Source organism: Sardina pilchardus, chromosome 10, assembly GCF_963854185.1.
Source record: "Sardina pilchardus chromosome 10, fSarPil1.1, whole genome shotgun sequence".
Lineage (NCBI taxonomy): Eukaryota > Metazoa > Chordata > Actinopteri > Clupeiformes > Clupeidae > Sardina > Sardina pilchardus.
In genome coordinates this window covers 21501430-21523623 of record NC_085003.1, presented here as the reverse complement: position 1 = coordinate 21523623, position 22194 = coordinate 21501430, and the positions used below count along the sequence as shown (strand labels likewise).

The window sequence follows — 22194 nt, the reverse complement described above, 5'->3', positions numbered from 1 at the left end:
TATATAACCGTATTTTTTTACGGTAAATGTCAGCTAAAAAACTTTTTTTTTTTACAGTGTATGTTATAATCATAATCATAATCATACAAAATGTCACAATCGTAATCATGTACATTTTTTTCCATTGGACCAGAATGTTGCTTTAAGCATGCTATACATCTGTATCCATATGGAGGTGAGAGTGTGTGTTGTGTGTATTGTAGAAGTCGATCCAGGCACCCCCTGCACCAAAGCGTACCTGGTGGGTGGGTGTGACAGGGCGGCTCATGTCATGACACGCCTCTAGTCCTTCACTTTGGTCAACTCGCAAAACCATTACAGTGATCCTGTGACTATTACAGTATACATTTCACTAATACACAAGGGATGTGCTTTTTTTTCGAACGCAGGAGGAGACTGTGCTAATTACATTTATCTGCATAAGCATGTCTGCAAGCTATCCGAAAGCACGTATATGCCCATCACTCTGTTTGTCTCCTTAATGTCGCCTTGTTCGTCTTCTTAGTGGGCCATCCCCTGGGCCCACAGGGTGAGAGCTTCTCAGTAGACGTTCTGGAGCTTCTCAGTAGACGTTCTGGAGCTTCTCAGTAGACGTTCTGGAGCTTCTCTGGATAGACGTCCTGTCCTGGAGCTTCTCTGGATAGACGTCCTGTCCTGGAGCTTCTCAGGAGAGGCATCCTCCCCTGGGTTAGGTGGAGAGGCATCCTCCCCTGGGTTAGGTGGAGAGGCATCCTTCTCTGGGTTAGGTGGAGAGGCATCCTCCCCTGGGTTAGGTGGAGAGGCATCCTCCCCTGGGTTAGGTGGAGAGGCATCCTTCTCTGGGTTAGGTGGAGAGGCATCCTCCCCTGGGTTAGGTAGAGAGGCATCCTTCTCTGGGTTAGGTGGAGAGGCATCCTCCCCTGGGTTAGGTAGAGAGGCATCCTTCTCTGGGTTAGGTGGAGAGGCATCCTCCCCTGGGTTAGGTAGAGAGGCATCCTTCTCTGGGTCAGACAGATGGAGAGCTTCTCCTCTGGGGAGCTGGACTCTATCCCTGTCCATTATTTCCTGGAGCCGCCACTGGTCTCCAAGGAGGTGTGTCTGTTGTTGTTATCTATTGGTCTATCTATCTCTTCTGCTCACTGGACTCTGTTCCCAAAGGAAGGGATTTGGAAGGAGGGAAATTGGGTGTAAGAAACAGGAAGAGGGAAGCCAGAAGTAGGAAGAGGAAGTGAAGATGGAGAGTATAGGATGTAGGAAGTAGGAAGGGAACAGGGCCCAGTACTCCACCCTTAGGAGCAGAGATTCGCCACAAAGCTGTTATCAAAAGCACCAGTCGTCGCTGTCATCATCATCAATTCCGTTCTCATCCTCGTCCTCATCCTCGTCCTCGTCCTCCTCAGTTGCCTGCACACAGTGGATTGGGCACTATTAGTTTCACAGTTATGCCAACAAATGCACTGAGCCTAGAATACAAGTTCAAAAGGCAAACAACAAAGTATTTCTTAAAATCACACAAGCCATCCCATACACATAACTGCCAAGTGTTCAAATTGAGGTTTTCTATCAACACTTGGAGCAAATATTTGCATTTCATATGTTAAACATAAGGACTTGAAAGCACAGCATTGCACTACTATACTGTTTTTTACTGTAAAAGTGTTAAACATGACAATATTATTACTGCATTGTAGCCTACTTCAGAAAAACTCTGTATTTTGTCCCATAACTGAAAGTTATTGTTTTTACAAGGGATGGATTACACACATTGTGCCACTAGGTGGTGCTATATCCTTTAAAGACCAGAGTTTAGACCAGTTGGAGATAAAGGTTAAAGATCAGTTGTGGACTGGTCAAACTACGGGTGCAAAATGAATCAGTAAGATTGAACTACACATGATACAGTACATAAGGCTACGGATAAGATTGAATGATGCTACATATTACATTCAACACTAACGTCTAAAAACACTCACACTAACACAGAAGACACACAGGAAAACACACAGGATATACGGAATACACGACTCATTAAGAATACAGACAGCAATAGGCCTACTTCAGAATTGGTTGCAAGTCGTCAGACGTTGGCCTTAGCATTCAGCAGGCTATAATTATGACCCATGAAATTAAGCCCCAGACAGTCAGAACGCCGTATGCAAACCTTATATGCAAAGGTCTCCAGTGAGATCATTTTCCAGTACTACTATGCTGTTGAGCATGAGGTATTCTAGTGCTAAACAACAGGTTCAGTAATGAATGCATGCACTTCTTACCATGATGACAGTCTGGCAGAACAGCAAAGGAGGACTAAAGCAGAGAGAGAACAGAGAGGCTTACTTGACAAATACACATACACACACACCTTAACTCCTCCTACACACACACACACACACACACACACACACACACATACACACACACCACAGTCACACACTATGCTTCCACCCTCTTCCTCCACACTAACACAACCGCCCCACCCCCCTCCACCCACACACACTTTGGCAGAAAGTAAAGTGAAACTCAAGAGAGAGTGGAGAAGAAACAGCTTCGTAGTAATGGGAAAGTGAAAGCAAAAACAGTCATACAAGTGAGCCACACGATTGGCACACCATTCCTTCACTTTGAAAATCCTTCAGAAAGTGATCCACACCATTTCTTAAGACTTTTTTTTAAATTCATTTTTGCATATGACTTATTTGTTTTTCTGTGGCTATTGTAAAGCACAGTGAATTGCCTGAAGTTGTATAAAATGTGCATACAGATGCCTTGCCTTTACAGGGAAATTCCTTCAGAAGTGATCCACACAGTTTGTTCTTAGGGAAAACATTTCTATCAGTGAATATTAACTGCATGGCTGTTCAATGTCAGTGAAAATAAGTAAGAGGGTGAGTGGCAGCTCTCTCTCTGTGTGTGTGTTTGTGTTTGTGTGTGTGTGTGTGTGTGTGTGTGTGTGTGTGTGTGTGTGTGCGTATGGTTGTGCTGACCTCATCAACTCGAAACCCCTGCTGGCTTTTGTGTGGACTTCTACACCAACCCCACTTCATTTTCTCCCAGATCTCATCATGGTGAAGGTGATCAGAAAGTGTTTATGTATATGTGTGTGGACCGTGCCTGTGTGTGTGAGAGAGAGTTTGCATGTGTGTGTACACATGTTTGCATGTGTGTGTGGACTTTTACACCTCTGCATTTTTTGTGATCTTAAATTGAATCTCATTTGATTTTAATCTTGAAGTCACGTTTGCTCTGAAACCCAGGCATGAGATGGCAAAGAGCCTCATGACTTTTCCGTATGTGGTGAGTATAACTAAATAATCAGGATGCAAGTTACAACTTGAACGCAGTATGCTGGTAGCATTCATTAGTGTGAAATATCCAGAAAAGCCAAAGATGTTGCTGACTAAATACGAGTGCTTCGTCCTCGACGGCATGCAGGGACGGGCAAAAATCAAAATGTATTTTAGAATAAAATATCAAATAACCAAAATACAGCAGCTACATTAAAATAAAATACTGTATTTTTGTATTTTCAAAATACTATTTTTTTTTTTAAAAGGAGCATGGAATCACTTTGCAAACCTTCCATATGTGTATTTACTGTAATCTATTCCTTCAGACTCTGTTGATTAAGTGGACAGTGTTTGAGAGCAACAGCTTTTCTACGTCTATAGGCAGGCCATGTATCTGGAAACAGTCAACAGCTGATCTGTTATATCTCATTTTCTAAATATCAGTGATGTATACTCAAAAAGTCACCAAACTTGTCAAGTCATACAAACTAACCACTGAACCTATCGAGAATGCAGGCTCAAAGCAAACCAATGCTATTTGATTACCTTAAAATAATGACTTCAAACTCACATTGATCAATAAAACAGAGAATGAAGTCGCTGGCATTGTCAGTGCATGCCCAGAATGCTAGATACTGCTTTAGGTGATGCAAGGGCAACTGTTTGAGAAGGGCAACCACTAAACCAGTTCATGTGCTCAGATTGGATGACCATGTTAATTTGCTGATATATCAAATGGAACATGTCAGAACAACAATACTCAGGAACATTGCCCAGCAACATTGCTCAGACAGATGCCTTGTATAGCATCATAAGTGTGGGTGAGCAGGTAACCATGTGGTTGAATGAGAGGGCGCTTCCCACACACACGCAGTGTCTGACTTTTGACACAAATCCACACCACACAGCTTCATGGATGGAATGTTTTTTATTGAATAATCATTGGAGCATTTCCCTGTGGCCTCACAGAACACCAACTGGGCTCCAAACATCTACCTCCCCTCACAGACAGACACACACACACACACACACACCTGCACAGTGACTTGAGACAGGGCTCCTGACCCACACACACACACACGTGAGGGCTCGAGAGGGGGCAGAGTCTTTGGCCTGCTGGCACTTTGTGACTCCGTGACCACATAACCAAGTAAACTGGTCAACGTCCTGACACACCACACTGGCCCATAGAGAGACACAGGTGACCAAACATCACACCAGCACTTCGGCACGTTCGAGACTTCAGTATGTTCCATAACGCGCGCTATATCCTCATGGGCGTGGTCTGTACACACACAAACTGCCCGTATACGGAGTACGGATCCAGAATGGCTACCGCATCGTTATGTTGTCATTTCTGCAGCAGAGGAAAAGTCCAGCTTCAGAGTGTAAAGTCCTACCACATATCTGTGCCATTCACTTCTAATTACAACTCCTCAGCCAGGGAGAGCAGCTAATTGGTGAGATCACCTGTGTTAAGTGCAATAGAAGGACCATGGTTGGACTTTCACTTTCTGAAGCTGGACTTTTCCACCTCTCCATTTATAATTTGAAATGGAATCTTATTTTATTTTCATCTTGAAGTCACACATGTTCTAAAACCCAGACATGAGACTGCAAAGAGCCTTAATTGTGACTTTTACGTATGTGGTGAGAAAATAATAAAGATGCAAGTTGCCGCTTGAGCAAAGTATGCTGGTAGAATCCAATAGCGAAAAGCCGAGGATGTTGCTGTGACAGGTTTTGCTTTTGAGCAGAAAGGGGTGCTCTTAGTCGTCGCAGATGCTGACCGCTACTCTGCTCTCTGATAGGCCATAGTAGAGATGAGATGGATTCATTGGTCCAGTCTTCATTCACTAGTGATCCAGTCTTTGTTCACTAGTGGTCCACCCCTGGGAGCAGACTTCAGACTTGTCAACATCACCATCCACCACTGGTATGTGCTCTCACCTGGAAATACAACACACACACACACACACACACACACACACACACACACACACACACACACACACACACATAACCATAAAACATCGCCACAGGTACACACAACCATAGCAATGGGGTGGAATTGGTGCCATTTTCTCAAATAAATAATACCACAGTCATGATGCACTACAGTCCATTTTGGCAACCTCACAGCAGTTCATACCTCTGACAGACTGACTGAGAAACAGATACATTCAGATATTTTTAAGCATTCTATTGATGTGCCACTGACTGGCAAAATGATGCACTGTTTGAAGTTGTGCTGCTTGCTGTTAAAGGGAATGGCAGATGTCACTCTCATTGGTTGATAAGATTATGCCCAAAAAACACCCATGAAACCCTTGCCACCTCTACTGGATCACAATACCAATCCTCAGTATCTTTATCTTTTGTATATTTTACCGTCATGTTGATTTGTTTTTTTTATCCTGTTTACATTGTAGTGTATGTTGTGTGTGGTGTCTTAAGCTGCTGGGACCTTGAATTTCCCTTTGGGGATCAATAAAGTATCTATCTATCTATATCTATCTTGGACCTTTCAACCTATCAACCTTTTTGAACAATGCGCCCAACGATTGATAACAAAACCACTGGGAATGTGGACTGGACACACCCCTAAATGTATTTAAGCTTGTTACCGCTGATTATGTGTTTGTGATCACTAAGCCCAATATCTTATCGACCAGAGTTGCTCCATTGAGCTACAGTATGTATACTATAAGCTATATGGAACACCCTGCTTCTTTACATCAAACAGGCACATTCTGTAAACGTCTTTAAAAAAAGACCTCGCAACATAGGCTACCTGTATGGTTTTTAGTTAACTCTTGAATCTTTAGGGAAAATGTTGCTCATTGAAAGTTTTTCTTACCATGATTTACACCTGTCTGAACCTCAGCATTCCAGTGTTGGCGACAAGATGCATATAGGCCTACTAATTTGGAAAAAGACTGCAACTTATATAGCATCACAACTCGCGCTTCTCCCACACGCCTGACACACGCATGCTCAAACACCACGCACTTCCTCTGGAAGTGCCCTTACAGACAGAGATTTTGGAGTGGAGTGACCAACACAGTTATGATTAAAGAAGAATTCCAACATTTTTCAACCAGAGCCCTGTCATTAGATTTCTTTGTGTACTTGTGTGGTTAGGGGAAAAACATAGAGAAAATCAGTGCAACACTTAAGTTGATTCATTGATTGAAGAGGAAGAACACATTTGTCTTGGACACATGCGCTGCATACAAAGCCTACAATCAAGACTCACAAGACAGACATCACAGCATTAAGTTGCTGCTATGCTAATAGACCTCTGAAGTTCTCAAACAAAAAGGAACCAAAGCTGCCATCTTTGACCATATAAGGGGATCAGGGAGTTAATTGAAGCTAACCGCCTATGGCAAGTTGCACTGTAAGCTAGCTCTGGGGTAGCAAAGATCAAAGTGTGCGGTCTTCACCTACTGAGGATCACACAAAAAATCTCAAGATACCGGATCTCCTTATTTGGGTAAAGATGGTAGCTTTTTTGTAGAACTTCTGAGGGTCCTGCTGGAGAACCTTTAGAGGCAATCACTGCCAACATGCATGTTCTGCTGCTCTTGAAGATATTAGACTGCATTCACCTCAACCACTTTGTATCTGGCATTGCACCTCATGGTCCAGCTGTCACAGCTACTTTTGACCAGTTTCAACCAGTGTATTTAGCTGAATTATGGCACATCACAGAGCGACTAGGGAATCGAATGTTCTGACCTATCCCATTAGCAATTGGTTCCGAGGTGGTCATGTGTTATGGACGCCATGTTTCATCCCAACATTCAGCAAATCCCCAGTGATATAGTACAGTGAACAGAGGAAAACATCTAAATTATCCCAAAAACACTATCACTTATTGAAAAAATATGCCAAGCTGTTGCACGTGTGACTGTAGTACAAAACCAGGAAGTGGAAGTGGAAATAAGTTGCACAATTTCCTCTGTGACTCACAAAGGCAGAAGGTATGGAAGCAGGAGGTTGAGACAAAACTGGTGGGCAAATAATTACTCAATACGGGGGGAATTCTCCCGTGTGTATAGTGCGTATAGTGTGCGTAACAGTAGCCTACATAAGGGTACATAAGTAAAAATTTTTTTTTAAAAAAGCGTGCAACTGTGTGCATTTCTGCCTGTGTGAATTCTCCCCTTTGTCATTTACGCACGATGGAGGGAGTTACGCAGTTTGGCAGGAGCAACCCCAAAATCTAAGCATTTTTTATATGTAGGCTACAACTCTTTGCTACTCTGCCACTGCTTAAGCACCTTTTCAGCTGCGCACTCTGGAGGGCTGTATTAAGGTCGAGCGGCACTACAAGGTGAAACAGCATATTGCTTGATGTCAGCAGGCCTAATTCTAAACACACACACACACACACACACACACACACACGCGTACACATAGTACAGTAACAGATGGTGAATAGCTGTTGTTAAACTATTATGTTGCAACTATGGTGCCAAAAAAATGACAGACCACTCAAGAGCCCCACAATAAAATAAAGCCCACACTACAGCAGCAAAAGTGACTTATAGGCCTATGCCCAATGAGAGCTCTTCTCTTTTTTTCATCTAAAGTGAGACACTTGGGCAGATGCTAAAAATTGTCATTTTCAGGAATGAGTAGCAAGCAAAAGACATGACGTCACACACATCATAAATTCCCTGCATGACTGATTAGCACGTGCAATTGCTTCAATGTAACAATGATTTGAATTTCTTGAATTTCCCCTTGGGGATCAATAAAGTATCTATCTATCTATCTATCTATCTATCTATCCGATACTAATGAGTATACATATTATTTTGTTGTTGTGTTTTCCGTCTCGTTGTTGTGTTTCTGTTTTGCCGTTGTGCTTTCCGCTTTGTCATCGTGACCCAGGTTCGAATCTGGCCTGCGGTCATGTCCTGCTCCCACTCCATATCTCTCCCACTTGTTTCCTGTGTACCTCTTCACTGTCCTATAAAAATAAATATATAAAAGGCCAAAAAATATTTTGTCTCCTGGGCAGGTATTTTTTTCCAGAAGTGTGCGCTCTGGTTTAACTGAGGTGGAATGACCCCAAGGTATTAACATTGAATTTCTTCATAACTCGGACGTTTCTGTACATACATAAGCATGTGGCAGTAGTAGGCTAATGCAATATTTAGAAAGTAGGCTACTCTTGTACTCTTGATACTGAAGTAGGCTACTTTTAAAAACAAGTAGGCCTAGGCTACTTATAGGCCTACTTTTAGCCTACTTAAGTAGACATCTGACTGTAGTAGGCTACAGTTTACTTGTAGGCTACTTGGGTAAAATTTAGCAAAGGGTATCTGTACTTTTACTCAAGTAATATATGACCTCATGATAATAGTTTATTTTAATTCTGCCAAAAGGTCAGCTGTTTATGTTATGTTTGTGCAAAATCGTACCTGTAATTGCACTGCAATGCTAGGCTATCAATCGAATTGTCACTCATGTCATTGCTTTGTTTTTCCACATTAGCATCCAATTATTGCAAGCCAGTGTTTCTACACCATAGCCAACTAATTACTCTGATGGACACTGGCTACATAGTCGTCTAGTCTGAAATTTACCCCATCAATAAAGACAGATACAAATCAGTCAGGAATCGAACCTAGAACCTCCCGCCTCCCAGTCTCTGATTTTTGGTTGCGGGAAGCTTTCTCATTGCTCACGACGTCCTTCGAATGTGGGTTGGCTGCTGACAACCATGATTGAATGCACAGGCGTTGTTCGACAATGTGTTACCCAGTGTTATCGACAAGGAGGATGACTCTGATCGTTTTCTATATACCTGTTGCGGGGTAAGGAGTTCTCATGTCTTTCTCATAATTGTAACATCTAATAGGAGCTATTTTCGGACGTGGCATTAGTTTACCATGGGTGGTTCTGTCTAGGGCTACAGGACCCTGTTCATCTTTTGAGGTGTGCAGGCTACCTGCATATTGCTAATGGCATGGTCAATGTAGGGTTAGCGTAGTCAAACTTATGTCGACGCTAGGAATCGCGCTGTGTCATCACAAAGCAGATTACACTGGCTACTCTGAAAATATAGTTGGTATTATACTGAACTACCGCAGATAATTATCGAATGTAGCTACTACTTAATAAAATTGGTTTCAAGTCCGTGTCTACTCCATTAGTGGTGTCGCGAGTGGTCATCGTTCCTTGCGAACAAGTAGGTTGCTAACAGAACAGAAGAGCTCCTCTAGACAGTTGCTAGATCACCGACGAACACATCTCAAAAGATTAACAGGCTGTCGTGCTTAGTATACCTCTATTACATTATTTGCATTTATTAATCCCATTTAACAGATGCTTCTATCCAAAACTTACTTAACAGCAGCCATTTTGATTGTAGGCAAGCACCGGTGTTACTAATTAGCTATGTGAGCCTCTGTTAAAAATTTCAAATTAACTGTAGCAGAATCAGAACTGTAGGCTGAGTATGAGTAACATCCATAGGTAACATCTGGGCTTGCCATATATTTAATGTCAAACATAGCTGCTGCGAAAAAAAGTAGATTTCAGGCTCTGTTTCTACCGTATCAGCTATTAGCTGGCGGACTAATGTGTAAATGACAAGTAGGTGGCGCTGAATTAAATTGGTGATACCATAGAGCTGTATAAGTGTCATTTGAGCATATTTCGTTGTAAAACAAATCAGTTTCTCTTAGACCTTCTTTGCTCGGGTGGAAATATGAATATGAAAATGTTTCGAGCCAGCCAGGAGTCGAACCTAGAATCTTCTGATCCGTAGTCAGACGCGTTATCCATTGCGCCACTGGCCCGCTGATGGTCTTGAACATAGCATTAGCATTTAGCATTAGCATTCTTCACTGACTTATGAGTGGTGAATCGCTTCGAACGGAGCGACAGCTCTTCACATAACACAAATACAGTGTTGAAACATTATTCACACCGTTATTGATATCATTAAACTCCCATGTGGTGTGCATAAGTTTTAAATAGGTTAACGTTAAGTCATATACCTAAAAGAAAATTAGTGGAGAATAGCACTCATACCGGAAAAGGAAGGCTGTGTTCACATGAATTAAGTGCTGGCGGGAGTTTGAAGTGGGTTGGCTTTACAGACGGTGTCGGAGACTTGGTAAATGATCTTCATCTATATACAACATATGTAAATGACGAATTCACAAATAATTGTTAAACTCTATGTTGTCACGTCCGTTAATAGTATGGTACTTGGTTGAAGTTGATTTGGCTACCTTGGCGAGTTACCTAACTTGGCGATAGTTGCTTCAACGCCTGACTTCACTGCTGAACCTTATTATTGTAGCTCATCAAGCTAGCCTGCTATGTTATGTATCGCTGTAACTAACCGTAACGTTATTTAACTCGCTTGACAATTCACACGGCGATTTAGATGACACTATCTCGGCAGTCTATAAAAGTAGAAATGAACGTCAACACTTAAGTTTTTCATTTTTATGAAACGGTGTTGATGAGAGGTGCGTATTAATTACGTGTGTACTTTATAACGTTAGCATTTTCATTCGCAGTTGTCGAAGTACGCACGGATGAACCAACCATAAAATCAAAGCATTTGAAGAAATTCAGCATGGGAGTTGACACTGAAAAGATCATCAGCCTGTCGGAGAAGGACAGTACAGACGAGTTGCAGAAATACCTAAGCTCTGTGACGGATGAGCAGGTTGGTGCCCCATACAATGATTGCTAATCTTGCATGCATTCATTTGAAATACTGAAAAATATCCTCTACTCACCATCATTTTCAGCTCACCACAGTGATTACGAACACTGCACTAAAAGGCAAAGATATTGGAGCCCTCATCAAAGCCTTCTTTAAAGGTAATACAACAAGTACACTTCATGTTGTACAATTGCAGTGGGTTATTATGCATTTGTTAAAATACCCAACACGGTTTTATGTAGGCTCTCCACCCAGTGTTGCTGATGGGGTGTCGAGACGGGCTCTGCTGTACCAGCACTGCATCTCTCTCTGCGACTCGGGGGACTTGCAGACTGAGGTGGCCTCCGATATCATGGGCTTGTTAATGTTGGAGGTAAGTGTTGGATGGAGTTGTCTGCAGTTTCACTGTGATCACATTGATTGATTGATTGATTGATTGATTGATTGAAGCTCACAGACTCTGCCTCTGTTCCCTAGACACACAGCCTCCCTGGGCCTTCCCTGGCTCAGCTGGCTTCTCTGTATGTAGATTCCATCAAGGCAGGGATGATGGGAAATGGAAAGTCATTGGAGCTCTTCCCAACCATTTTAACTGCACTTGCCGGAACCGAGGCCCTCGCCTATGGCAAAGGTGAGAGTGCAACATTTACTTTAGACAGAATTTAAGGAGAACAAGCAGAAATTGAAAGTGACCTGCAACGGTATCTACCCCTATGTAAATGACTGATAAATGCTTTGAAATGGCAAAGTATTTATCTGCTCAAACTATTTATTCCATTCATTCAAAGCAAGAGAGCAGTGATTTTATAACATGACATGACAGTTGACAGAGGGGAAAATGAGGTAGGGCTCAGAGGAACATGTAACGCTTTGGACCACATATACATGTAAGCTGAAGTGGTGGTGGTGATTTTGCAAAGTCTAAGCCACCTAAACTCTCCCAGCCATTCCTGTTGGAACTATTGTTTTCTTGCCCTTTTTGCCACACGGGCTTGAGGCGTCGAATTTGAGCTGTTATAGCTAATATTTCTTCCTCACCCTCTGGATTTAGTTGCTGTAGGCACTGGATGATGTGACCCATGCAGTTTACCCTCTCCCTCTCAGACACATTGGCCTACACTGGCAGACTCGCTCACTCCTCATTTTCAACATGGAATTAAAAAAAAAAAAACTTTGTGGCAACTTTGCAGTTAAAAAAAATGGTAGCAGAATGACCATTAAATCACAGTCTGTTGTCCAGTACATCAAGCTGTTTGACGTACCTCTAATGCTGTCAGCAGACTGCTGTATGCACAGAAGGATCCCAAGGTTATGGTTATTGTCTTCTTTGATATCACAAATAATATTGTGATGCTTGAGGTTACCACAGTGTTGTAATTTGGTTATTATTAACCTGAATAGGATGTGATGGGGTTTCTTTTGCCATCTCTGTCTGTAGGAGAACTGAGTGGGGAGGAATATAAGAAGCAGCTCATCAACACTCTCTGTTCTAGCAGGTGAGCACTGGCCCCATTTCAAATGCTGTGTTGAAGCACTGTTTGGTTAATAGAATATGCCTTATGCATCTTCTTCATATTTTTGAACAGGTGGGATCCACAGTGCGTCATACACTTGACTACCATGTTTAGGTAAGTGCAGTACACTGTCACATGATTTCATTCTCCAATACTTCTTGAATCGACATAATGAACTGGCAAACATGGTAAACATGGCCTATTCTAAGTGTTTATGGTGTCACAAACATTATTTGTTGTGTTGTGAATCCTAATTCAATGGTGGCTTCTCCTGTGGTCAGGGACGTGCCCTTGTCTCCAGAGGAGCTGCAGTTTGTTGTAGAGAAGGTGCTGAGAATGTTCCAGAAGATGGACCTCCAGGAAATCCCCCCTCTGATCTATCAGCTCCTGCTGCTGTCGTCCAAGGTTAGAAAACTGCATTATTGTGACTGAGCTAAGTTCTATACACATGGCATGTACATGCTATTTTTAGCATGTAATACAACCAAAACAAATATCTCTTTCTCTCTCTCTCTCTCTCCCTCTTAGTCTTTGAAAAGTCAGTTGTTTGCTCTCCTCTGTTTCAGGGTTGTAAAAAACAGATTCTGGAGGGAATTGTACAATATTTTAAGCACCAGGATGAACAGCAGAAATCAGAGCAGATGGAGGGGGAGTGAGTATTGTTGCTGCTATCACTCGTGCTGTTGATTCATGAATACAGTGAGAGTACTGGATGGTGGTGTTTTTCAACTTTAACGACAGCTGATGTCGTTTAAGTCACAGTTTACAGTGCTGTTCATGAACAATCTAGTAAAAAGTTACTGATGTATAGCCACCAGTTGGATATCCGTTAGTGTCCCTACTACTGTATGAGGTGGAGGTTTTTGAAAGGAAACTCTTGAGTTCACACTAGGCTCGTGTCACAGGAATCTGGACGTCGAGGTGCAGTCCATCCCTCAGGACCAGTTGCGGCACGTGGAGGGAACGGCCATCTTGCACATCGTGTTTGCTGTTCGGCTTGATCATGAGCTTGGCAAGGAGTTCCTCAAAGCCATCAAGGTCGAGTTCATTTTTGTTATAGCTGCTGAACCAGTGGTCTGGTAGCCCCTTGTTCTTTTCACATGTGTTCAAAAGGGAGCCGTGGTCACATACTGTTAAATCTCTGATGTTTGCAGGCAGCTGTGGGTGAGCCGTCACGAGTGCTCTGCTCCTTCAGCATGGCTCTGCTGCTTTCCTTGTCTCGGATCCAGCGTCTAGAGGAACAGGTACGGATTCTATTCCTCCCACTGGCCTCTGTGCTGTGTGCCATAACTTCCCCACTATTAGCCGCGGCTTATACATTGATTTTGTAAAATTTCTTCAGTTTTGAGGTTAATGCAGAGGTGCAGTTAATATGGTGTTGATATGGTTTTGTTTATTTTAACTTGCATAAAACACTGTCCTGCGGCTTATGCACAATGCAGCTTATATGCAGGAAATTACTGTAGTGCATTCCTGCCAGCACTCCCATCATGAGTGTGACATGATAACGTCTGATAAGCTGAGTGTGGTCCTTGTCTCTCCCTGGGCAGGTGTTTGACTTCCTGAAGGGGGCCATTACAAAGTGCTTCAAAGATGAGCAGGTGCAGCAGGGCTCCAAGTTCTTGCAGGATCTGGTGGCTCCACCCTGTAGCGTGTCCAGCATGATCCTGGAGACTGTGAAAAACAGGTCAGAGTGATCTTTTGGATACATCATATTGTGACTGACAGCCAGTATATGTGGGGTAATTTAATGTATAGTGTATTTTTTTTAATGTTTAATGATTGTCACATGGCTTCAAATCATGGGATTGATTTAATTGTTTCGTTTTAGCATAATTTTGTGTATTTATGTATATGTAGATTTCTATATTACTGTGTAGGAAGTTATGACAAGTCAGATCTTTTGATGTTTTCAGTGTGTTTGGTTGGGACCATGTCACCCAGGGACTGGTGCAGTTGGGCTTCATCCTCATGGACTCGTTTGGGCCCAAGCCAGGGCCCTTTGGAAAAGCTGCAGAAGTCCCCAGCTCCTCTGCCAGGAGCCCAGCTCAACTAGCCTGTCAGCTTGGTGGCCAGGTCCTCCTGGAGGGCTTCAAGGTAATATTTATCCTCCAGTGTACAGAACCACACTTCTTAACTCATACCTTTGCACACACTAAAAAATAATTTAGCATTTAGAGTTAAGAACATTGTTGACTTGGGCAACATGACATTTTTAGAAGAAGAAAAAAACCATACTCTACAGAACTTGTGGGACAGGCAGATTTACAATAATGAAAAACGTCTGCTACAAGTTAGTTATTGTATTTTTAGGTGTGATTTGTGGTTTTGTTCATTGTGTGTCTGCAGATGCATGAGCAAATCAGAGGAGAGATTCTTGAGCAGGTCTTGAATCGGTTGGTCACGAAAACAGCATCTCCTGTAACTCATTTTATCGGTGAGGCTGTCTTCTTGAATTTCCCCTTGGGGATCAATAACGTATCTATCTATCTATCTATCTATCTATCTATCTATCTATCTATCTATCTATCATCTTCTACCTCTACATCTGTTTTTGGTGTGACAGTGTTGTAGTAGGCTACATACAGGCTATGACCATCTTGATAATGTTTGTTGTTGTAGATTGTACAGTGTTCATCTGAAAATGTTTATGCCATGTCTACGTCCACTGTTGTGTTATGTAGATAGGTAGCCTTTATTGTCATTGCATAGTTGCCTGTATAATTAAAAAAAATGTTGCTACATCAAGTGCATTTGGGATAGAAACAAGACTGAACACATACTTACGAATAGTGAAAGTGGTGTTGTAATAAACATAGATTGTAGAAAGTAGATTGTAAATAGATTGTAGACTTCAATACACTACTGACACCCTTATCGCTCACCCATTGACCCCCATCTTAGATCTTCTCTCCAGCATGGTCATCTCTGCTCCCATGATCCTTCTGGAGTCCTCCTCCAAGGTGTTGGAGACTTTCGACCAGCTGTCTTACCTTCCACTCAGCACTGTGGAGGGGCTCCTGAAGGCTGTCCAGGTGAGAGCACATCCTCCATCTTGACAATTGCTTCATGCCTTTGAGAAGGATGACCAGGTTGGAATGAAAGTTGTATTAACTAGTGCAGTGCCCATTCAAACATGCCATTCCTGTAGAAAACCCGTAGCCAAATTACATGGCCGCAGGTATGTCTGCTTTAAAAATAGGATTGGGGCGGGGGTGACATTTGCCTACCAGCTGTTTTGAGTTAAGGCTATATGTTTATTGTCATTTGCAACAATGTGACTCCAGCCACGTCCATGAAACCATTGGGTAAATTATTTCATATGCTTTCACACCTGTAAAAAAAGAAGTAGTGAGTGGTGAAACTGACAGAAGTGCACATGCCAGGCCAATAACAATTGGGAGCACTTAGACTCAGCGCATTAATATCCTCACTCCAAAGTGAAACTGAAAGTGCAAGAGTGAGAATATTACTGCGCAGGTCACGGTCACTTATCACCTGTGACATATTTCCCTCAAATCGGCCTGGGAGCTTTCTTGAGCAAGGTGGCAAACTGGGTAATTCCAATGCCTCGGCACCATGATCCTCATCATTTGTTGTTGCCAGCATCTGTAAGAATGCACAGTCACCGGAGCGAATGTCTGTCAGTTCTTATTTGAGGTTCTCGATCAAATCAACCGTGTCGGTCACTTATGTGGAGATAGACTGGAGACTTCTTGATGTGAAGTCTGATTTATTGAACAACTGTTTGAAAAATAGGAGGAATATTGATTAAGGAGTGACTGTGCCTCAATGGCCCAATCCCAATGTCAGCCCTAAAGACTAAGAACTAAAGACTCACAGACTTAATTGATCTCAGGTGCTAAGTGAGTGAGTGTGTGAGGCCACATAGGCTCAGATAGGTATTTGGGATTGGGACAGCACTTCACGAGATCACATGTACCTTGGCGATGTTTACTAACAAAGACGTTGCTAACATTTGCACCATGCACGTGTGTCGTGCGTGCTGTTGTTTACCTTCATTTCCGGATTTTTCTATGATCTCCGCGGTAAACGTCACAACACTTTGAACTGTGGGTAATTCCCTTAGGTTAAGTCTGCACCGATGCAGACTCACGGAAAGGGCTCGGTAAGTCTGCACTCAAACCCTCCCGCCCGTTGTAATTCGACATTGGGACAGCGCTAAACTCACTCTGCCCCCCCCCCTTCTACGTATTGTGCCAAAACTTCCACGATAGCATCATACAGAATAACATCTTTTGTCACTGCAGCAGATCTTGAATCCCACCTAGTGTCACATAGGGCTGAACGATATGGACAAAATGTCATATCTCGATATCGATACGATACAGTATGACTTCAAGTTCGCATTTTAAGCATTTTTTCAGAAAAATAAAAACATCATGACACAAAACGGCACTTTCCACATTTTTTTTATCGATGAAAACTCACTGCCAGTCATCAACATTAACATAATCACCAATAAAAAATCATCAGCTCTGCTTTGACAATAAATAACCAATATATGCAGCAGCTGGTGGAAGGTGAAATGGTATTTTCTAAGGCTTGTCCAGCGTCCAAACTATTTTTTATTTTTATTTTTAACTACTATTCATGTTACAACTCCACCTCTTTAATTCAGCTGTCTGATCGGAAGCCTTAAAAATTTGGAGACCGACGTAGCAAAAGACAAAAGTAGACAAAAGTAGCATAGTTGGCTAGCTTATCGTAGTCTACTGGTTGGACTGTTCAGTTTCCCCACGTGTGTTTCAAGTTTCAAGGTAGGCTAATACTTTTTCTCCTTGAGACAGGCCCTTTTGAGTCTTGGAGTTGAAAAACATTGGTATTGAGATGATAAATAAACTTGAATGCAAGAGTTTTGATCAAATATGTACAGCTGCAGCATGCTAATATGCTAACCGGATTTAACAATAACTTGGCTAGTCGTCTTCTATTCGTCAATGCTTTCATGATTGTGAATGTTTTAATTGGATTAAATATGCATGTTGAGGGGCAGGTGTCCATTGAGCGTGCACGACAGAGACACGGAGCGAATGGGAGCGCGAGAGAAAGCGGACCAAGGGGAGGGGGTTTACTTCTGTACCCTTTTTGTAAAGTTACACGCACTGTTTACAAGAAAACATGCGAAAGAAATGTTTTCACCCGAGATGCGTCAGGTGCACAAGTAATTTTATTTTCAGTCGCACAAAGTTTTGGTCGCATGGATCCCTGCTATATCGTTTATATCGTTGTTTTTTCTATATTAATGTCTTGAATGTTTATATCTAGATATAGATACAATAACGGTATATCGTTCAGCCCTAGTGTCACACCCCCGCTTCAATTCCAATGACCTCTAATCGGGCCGCATCTCTCATTGCGCGTTGAGGAAGCCGGCATGACCTTCACTGCCGCACATGAGTTGAGAGAGTCGAAAAATGTTGAGGTATCAAGCGATGTCTGGGCCACAGCTGACAGGACGAGGTTTAACTTATGGGAGTGACAGTACATTAGACAGCGTTTTGAAACGTGCCCTTAAGCATGGCTTGGACACCCCCCTTATGCCCAGACATTACCGAAGCACCATCAAACCTAATACAAAACCAACGCAAAGGCTAGGATCTAGTTCAAAAGGTGCGACAACTTCCAATATTTTCTTTGCTATCAGCTGTGCGTGTCGAACGTTAGTAAACCTCACTCCCCGACGCTTCAAGAGTGCTTCTGGCGTGAAAGCTAGAAGCCTGGGCTTTTAGCTGGATTGTTAGCGCACTCAACCCCCGATCCGAGGTACTGCTGTTTCACGGGTTCAAGTCCGGCCGTGTGCAGGGCTGGGCCGCGGTGGTTCCACACAACGCGGGTTACATCAGCGGTCATGTTGTCTGTAGCTACCAGGCTAGGGATCTAGGGATCGCATCTAGTCGCTCTTCATTTGTCATGTCTGCAGACAAGCCGATAAAATTCCAGGAAATTAGCTACGTTTTTTACCTCATCATTCTCACAGTTGTACTTCTCCCGGGGTACTTGTTTGGCACAAGTGATGAGAACGTCCAGGATGCATTTGATGTGCTGTGAATTCCTTTCTATGATTTCACCCTGTCTGCCATCTGTGTTGTTGAGTTGATGGATGACACGCTCGCTCAGACAAAAAACAAGTTTCCATCCAGTTTTTGCGATGTTTTGTTGTCGACAAACAGAATATGCTTAAAAAAAATTGTGCGATATTTGCTGTCTCCAGCCTATTTCCATCCAACTGGCTTTTTGTCGATAAAATGCTGTGCGTGATGACGTCACACACCCCTAAAACGAACTGTCGCATAAGTTTTGGTGTATCGCAAAAAAAATCTGCCTTTGAGCCGTTTACATACATCATTTTGGGTATGTCGCAAATTATCTACCTTTTGCTTTTCACGTGACACCCCCTTCCATAAACAAGCAAAAATGGAGCGATTATTAGTCAGACAGTTTTTTTTTTTTATTTGCCAGCTAACAGTAATTTCAGTTTCACAAATGTTGTAGCTTTCCTTTGCTGTTTCCCATCAAAAATAGCTGTGATATCATTTTCCTCAATTAAATTGAAGAAATACTGGGTCTCCTCATCTGTCCATGTGAACCGCTCGCGATATTTGTGTTATTTGCACGTGATGATAATGCATCATGGGATACATGAATGTGCGATTAAAGACTTTTTTTCCAGACAAAAAGTGTTTCCAATCTAATTTTTGCGACATCTGAAGAATCGATATTGTATTAATGCGCTTAAGTTAAACAGAAAAATATTATGTCGACATTTGCAAAATTGTGTCGATAATTAGCGTTTCCATCAGCTATATCGGTAAAAAATAAATACGCTGAAATATTTTCTTGCAAAAATGCCTTGAATGGAAACCTGGTTATTGACAGCCTGTAATTGTTCAATTTATCCAGTGCAAACTTGTGCGATTTGTTATTTTGGTGCTTTAAGCAAACGTAATTGAGGTGCTTCCAGTCCCGGTGTCCAGTCTGGCTAAACTCACGAAAGTGCCGGCACATCTTACAGAAGACTGCATCCTTCCTAATGCTGTACTCAAGGAAATTGTATCTGTTATAACAGTTTGTGGAGAAACTCCTTGCTTTGTCACTTTTCACTGTTACCGGATACTTAACTCATTGGCTGCCAGCCATTTTCAGCGCAGAGCAGTCCATACTGCCAGATGTTTTACAGCATTTTGACTGTTTTTTCAAGATCCACCGAACGGTGAGCTTTATGACTATGTAAACACTGAAGGTACCAAATGAAAGAGTAGACTCTCTTTTTTCACCAGGAAAAAACGGTTTGTTTCTATCGTTTTCCGTTCTTTAGTAATCGTCAGTAGAACATGGGTTAGTTTGGCTAAAAACACCTGTTTCTGACCATAAAAATGGAGAAAACGATCTTTTTTGTGAAAATCAACTTTTTAACGTTAGCGTTTCAGTAGTATGTCAACCACGATTGCACTGTTATCTCGTCAGTTTCGTCAAGGTTCCTAGGGACTCTGATGGTCGCTACTCTGAACAGGACGGTAGACTTAGCAAGCTAGCACTAGCAAAGTTGTTGTTAGTCTATACAGCAATATCCAATGTAAATGGATCATACCGTTCACATGTTTTGCATCCTTGATGTAAGAGGTAAGCATATTTATTCCCTGCACCGCGTGCAAACTAGATCCACTGTGGTCGATCTTCAGTGTGTTAGCTTGTTGCATGTCTACATGTGCACTCTGCAGGCAGATAATCATCCAAATGGCACTGCTGTCATCTAGCGGTTCGGATCGCTAGTACAGTCTGTTTACAAGCCTGTCTAAAGACGTCAATGGCAGTCAACGTATGTGTCTAAATTGACGTTTAAAGACGTCAATGGCAGTTAATGAGTTAAGCACTGGTTGAGTTGCTGGCTCACCTACTGAAGACAGATCCACAGTGCTATCATCATCCACTCTCGAGGAGGCAGGGGCAGAGCCACTAGCACCAGTGTTGGTCGCACTAGCCACATTAGCATCCTGGGGTGGTACAGAGGAAGATGCGCTAGCAGGCGTTGTGGATCTCAACACTCCCTCATCTTCTGGTTGCAGTGATTACTCCGATACAGTCCGTGGGTATCTAAACAATGACTGCTGCGACATGTTCTATATTGGAAATTATTCTCACTTAGAGCTAGCCTAGCATTACAGCCAACCAACAAGCTACGATCCTGAACTTATCAACATAGACGATACCAACTTTTTAATATTTTAAAAAAGAATAGACTATTTTAGCACAAATTTTGACATTATTTGTTGATTTTTAATAATTATTTATGTTTGTTATTTTTTTGGAAGAAAAGTTTTGGGTGGGCCTGTTGAAAAGTGAGCGGGCCTAGTACCCATATCGCCGTGCCTGCCAAGAAGAGTATATAAATGGTGTTAAAACAAATCTAGAATGTCATTTTCAAACATTGGTTTGCGTTTCCTGAGAAAAGACCACCAGAGACCAATTGGCCCCTCTGCACAAAAGTCCTCCAGTGTCCGCCCCTCCAAGGAAACAAACATCAACTGATCCACCACCTCCACACCCAAAGATGCTTGGCAGTCTGTTTTGACTCTGGTGAGACAGTTGAAAGCCCATTCACACACAGCTGAAGATACTGGTAGAGCCAACACAAGGTTGTGGAGGCTTAGAATATGGCTGAACCTTTTTTTATGGCCTCCATAGCAGACATCAGATATATCATGCCATTTCGCATTTTCAATAAATGCCTGCAGCTACATCCACTCTGTCAAGAGTCCATGTTGCCAGTTTCTTTCTCGAGCACACTTGCAAAATCACCCCACAGATACTAAATCCCCTTCACTCCATGCTCAACCAGGAGGGCTCTGCTTTTTCTCTTGGCCTCTCTTTAACATCAAAAACCCTAGCAGCTGTCAATACTGTCAAAGACAATGAATGGCTACCTGTGTTCATTCTTTGGTTTAGATGCGAACACTACATGAACCATTTGACTGTATGCGTCGTCACCTAGTTGCACATGTGTCAACTCCGCACTTTTAAATGTGGCTTGCCCATTTGGGTCTCACTGAAGCGCAGCTGTGAAGTCAGAGAGATTCCTCCCAGGTGATTGTTTAAGGGTAATCAATTCCATATTCCCTGTCTCAATAGCATCCAACATTGCATTGATTGTGAGTTTATCCTGGAAACAGAGACTGAGATCTGAAATAACAGTCAGGACATCTCTTTAAAAATGGACGAAACAAGGCAAGCCAGGAAACTTCAGTTGTTCAAAGTGAGTCAGAAGAGCCTTGTAGGATCCTGCAAGGACCTCCAGAGTGCGATACATGTGTGGTGTCCATCGAGTGCCATCTACCCGGTTAGGTTTCGCAGAGGCAATTTCTTGGACTTTCTGCAATGCTTTGGAGGACTTCCTTTAGTGCGTATAAATTTTACATCGGTCCCTTCAAATGGTAAATGGTGATTGATTATGCATAGTGCGGCCTGTTTTCTTGTTTTCAACATCGGTCCCTTCAACAATTTCTATTTGATGAATGTCCTTTAAAGTATTTACTATGGCAAGCTCTAACCTGTGAGCAACGCAATGTGTGATTATGGCGCATTCTGAGTGCTGTTTGATACGGGAGACCACACGGTTGTTTTTGCCCAGATTCACAGCTGCTCCATCACATGCCATGCCGACGAGCCTCTTCTTCCAATTGTCGATGCT

The 22194-nt window shown here is 42.5% G+C and overlaps 1 protein-coding gene and 1 non-coding gene across 3 annotated transcripts in view; one reads left to right on the top strand and one right to left on the bottom strand.

Moving 5' to 3' along the window:
• Positions 1-8973: 8973 nt before the first annotated feature.
• The window catches only part of fanci (FA complementation group I), a 32112-nt gene continuing 18891 nt past the window's right edge, over positions 8974-22194 (top strand). The window contains exons 1-15 of one of the 2 annotated variants that reach the window (XM_062546992.1): positions 8974-9100; positions 10820-10971; positions 11057-11129; positions 11214-11344; positions 11449-11602; positions 12410-12467; positions 12558-12599; positions 12767-12890; positions 13052-13137; positions 13391-13523; positions 13640-13729; positions 14036-14172; positions 14402-14582; positions 14835-14922; positions 15390-15520. In XM_062546992.1, coding sequence (XP_062402976.1) covers positions 10879-10971; positions 11057-11129; positions 11214-11344; positions 11449-11602; positions 12410-12467; positions 12558-12599; positions 12767-12890; positions 13052-13137; positions 13391-13523; positions 13640-13729; positions 14036-14172; positions 14402-14582; positions 14835-14922; positions 15390-15520 — 1521 coding nt within the window. In that variant the 5' untranslated portion in view covers positions 8974-9100; positions 10820-10878. Of the gene's footprint in view, positions 9101-10268; positions 10408-10819; positions 10972-11056; positions 11130-11213; positions 11345-11448; positions 11603-12409; positions 12468-12557; positions 12600-12766; positions 12891-13051; positions 13138-13390; positions 13524-13639; positions 13730-14035; positions 14173-14401; positions 14583-14834; positions 14923-15389; positions 15521-22194 lie in introns of those variants that run through there. The other variant, XM_062546991.1, reaches the window with a different exon arrangement.
• Positions 10015-10087, bottom strand: trnar-acg (transfer RNA arginine (anticodon ACG)). Its single transcript has one exon. It is a non-coding gene; the product is annotated as a tRNA-Arg (tRNA).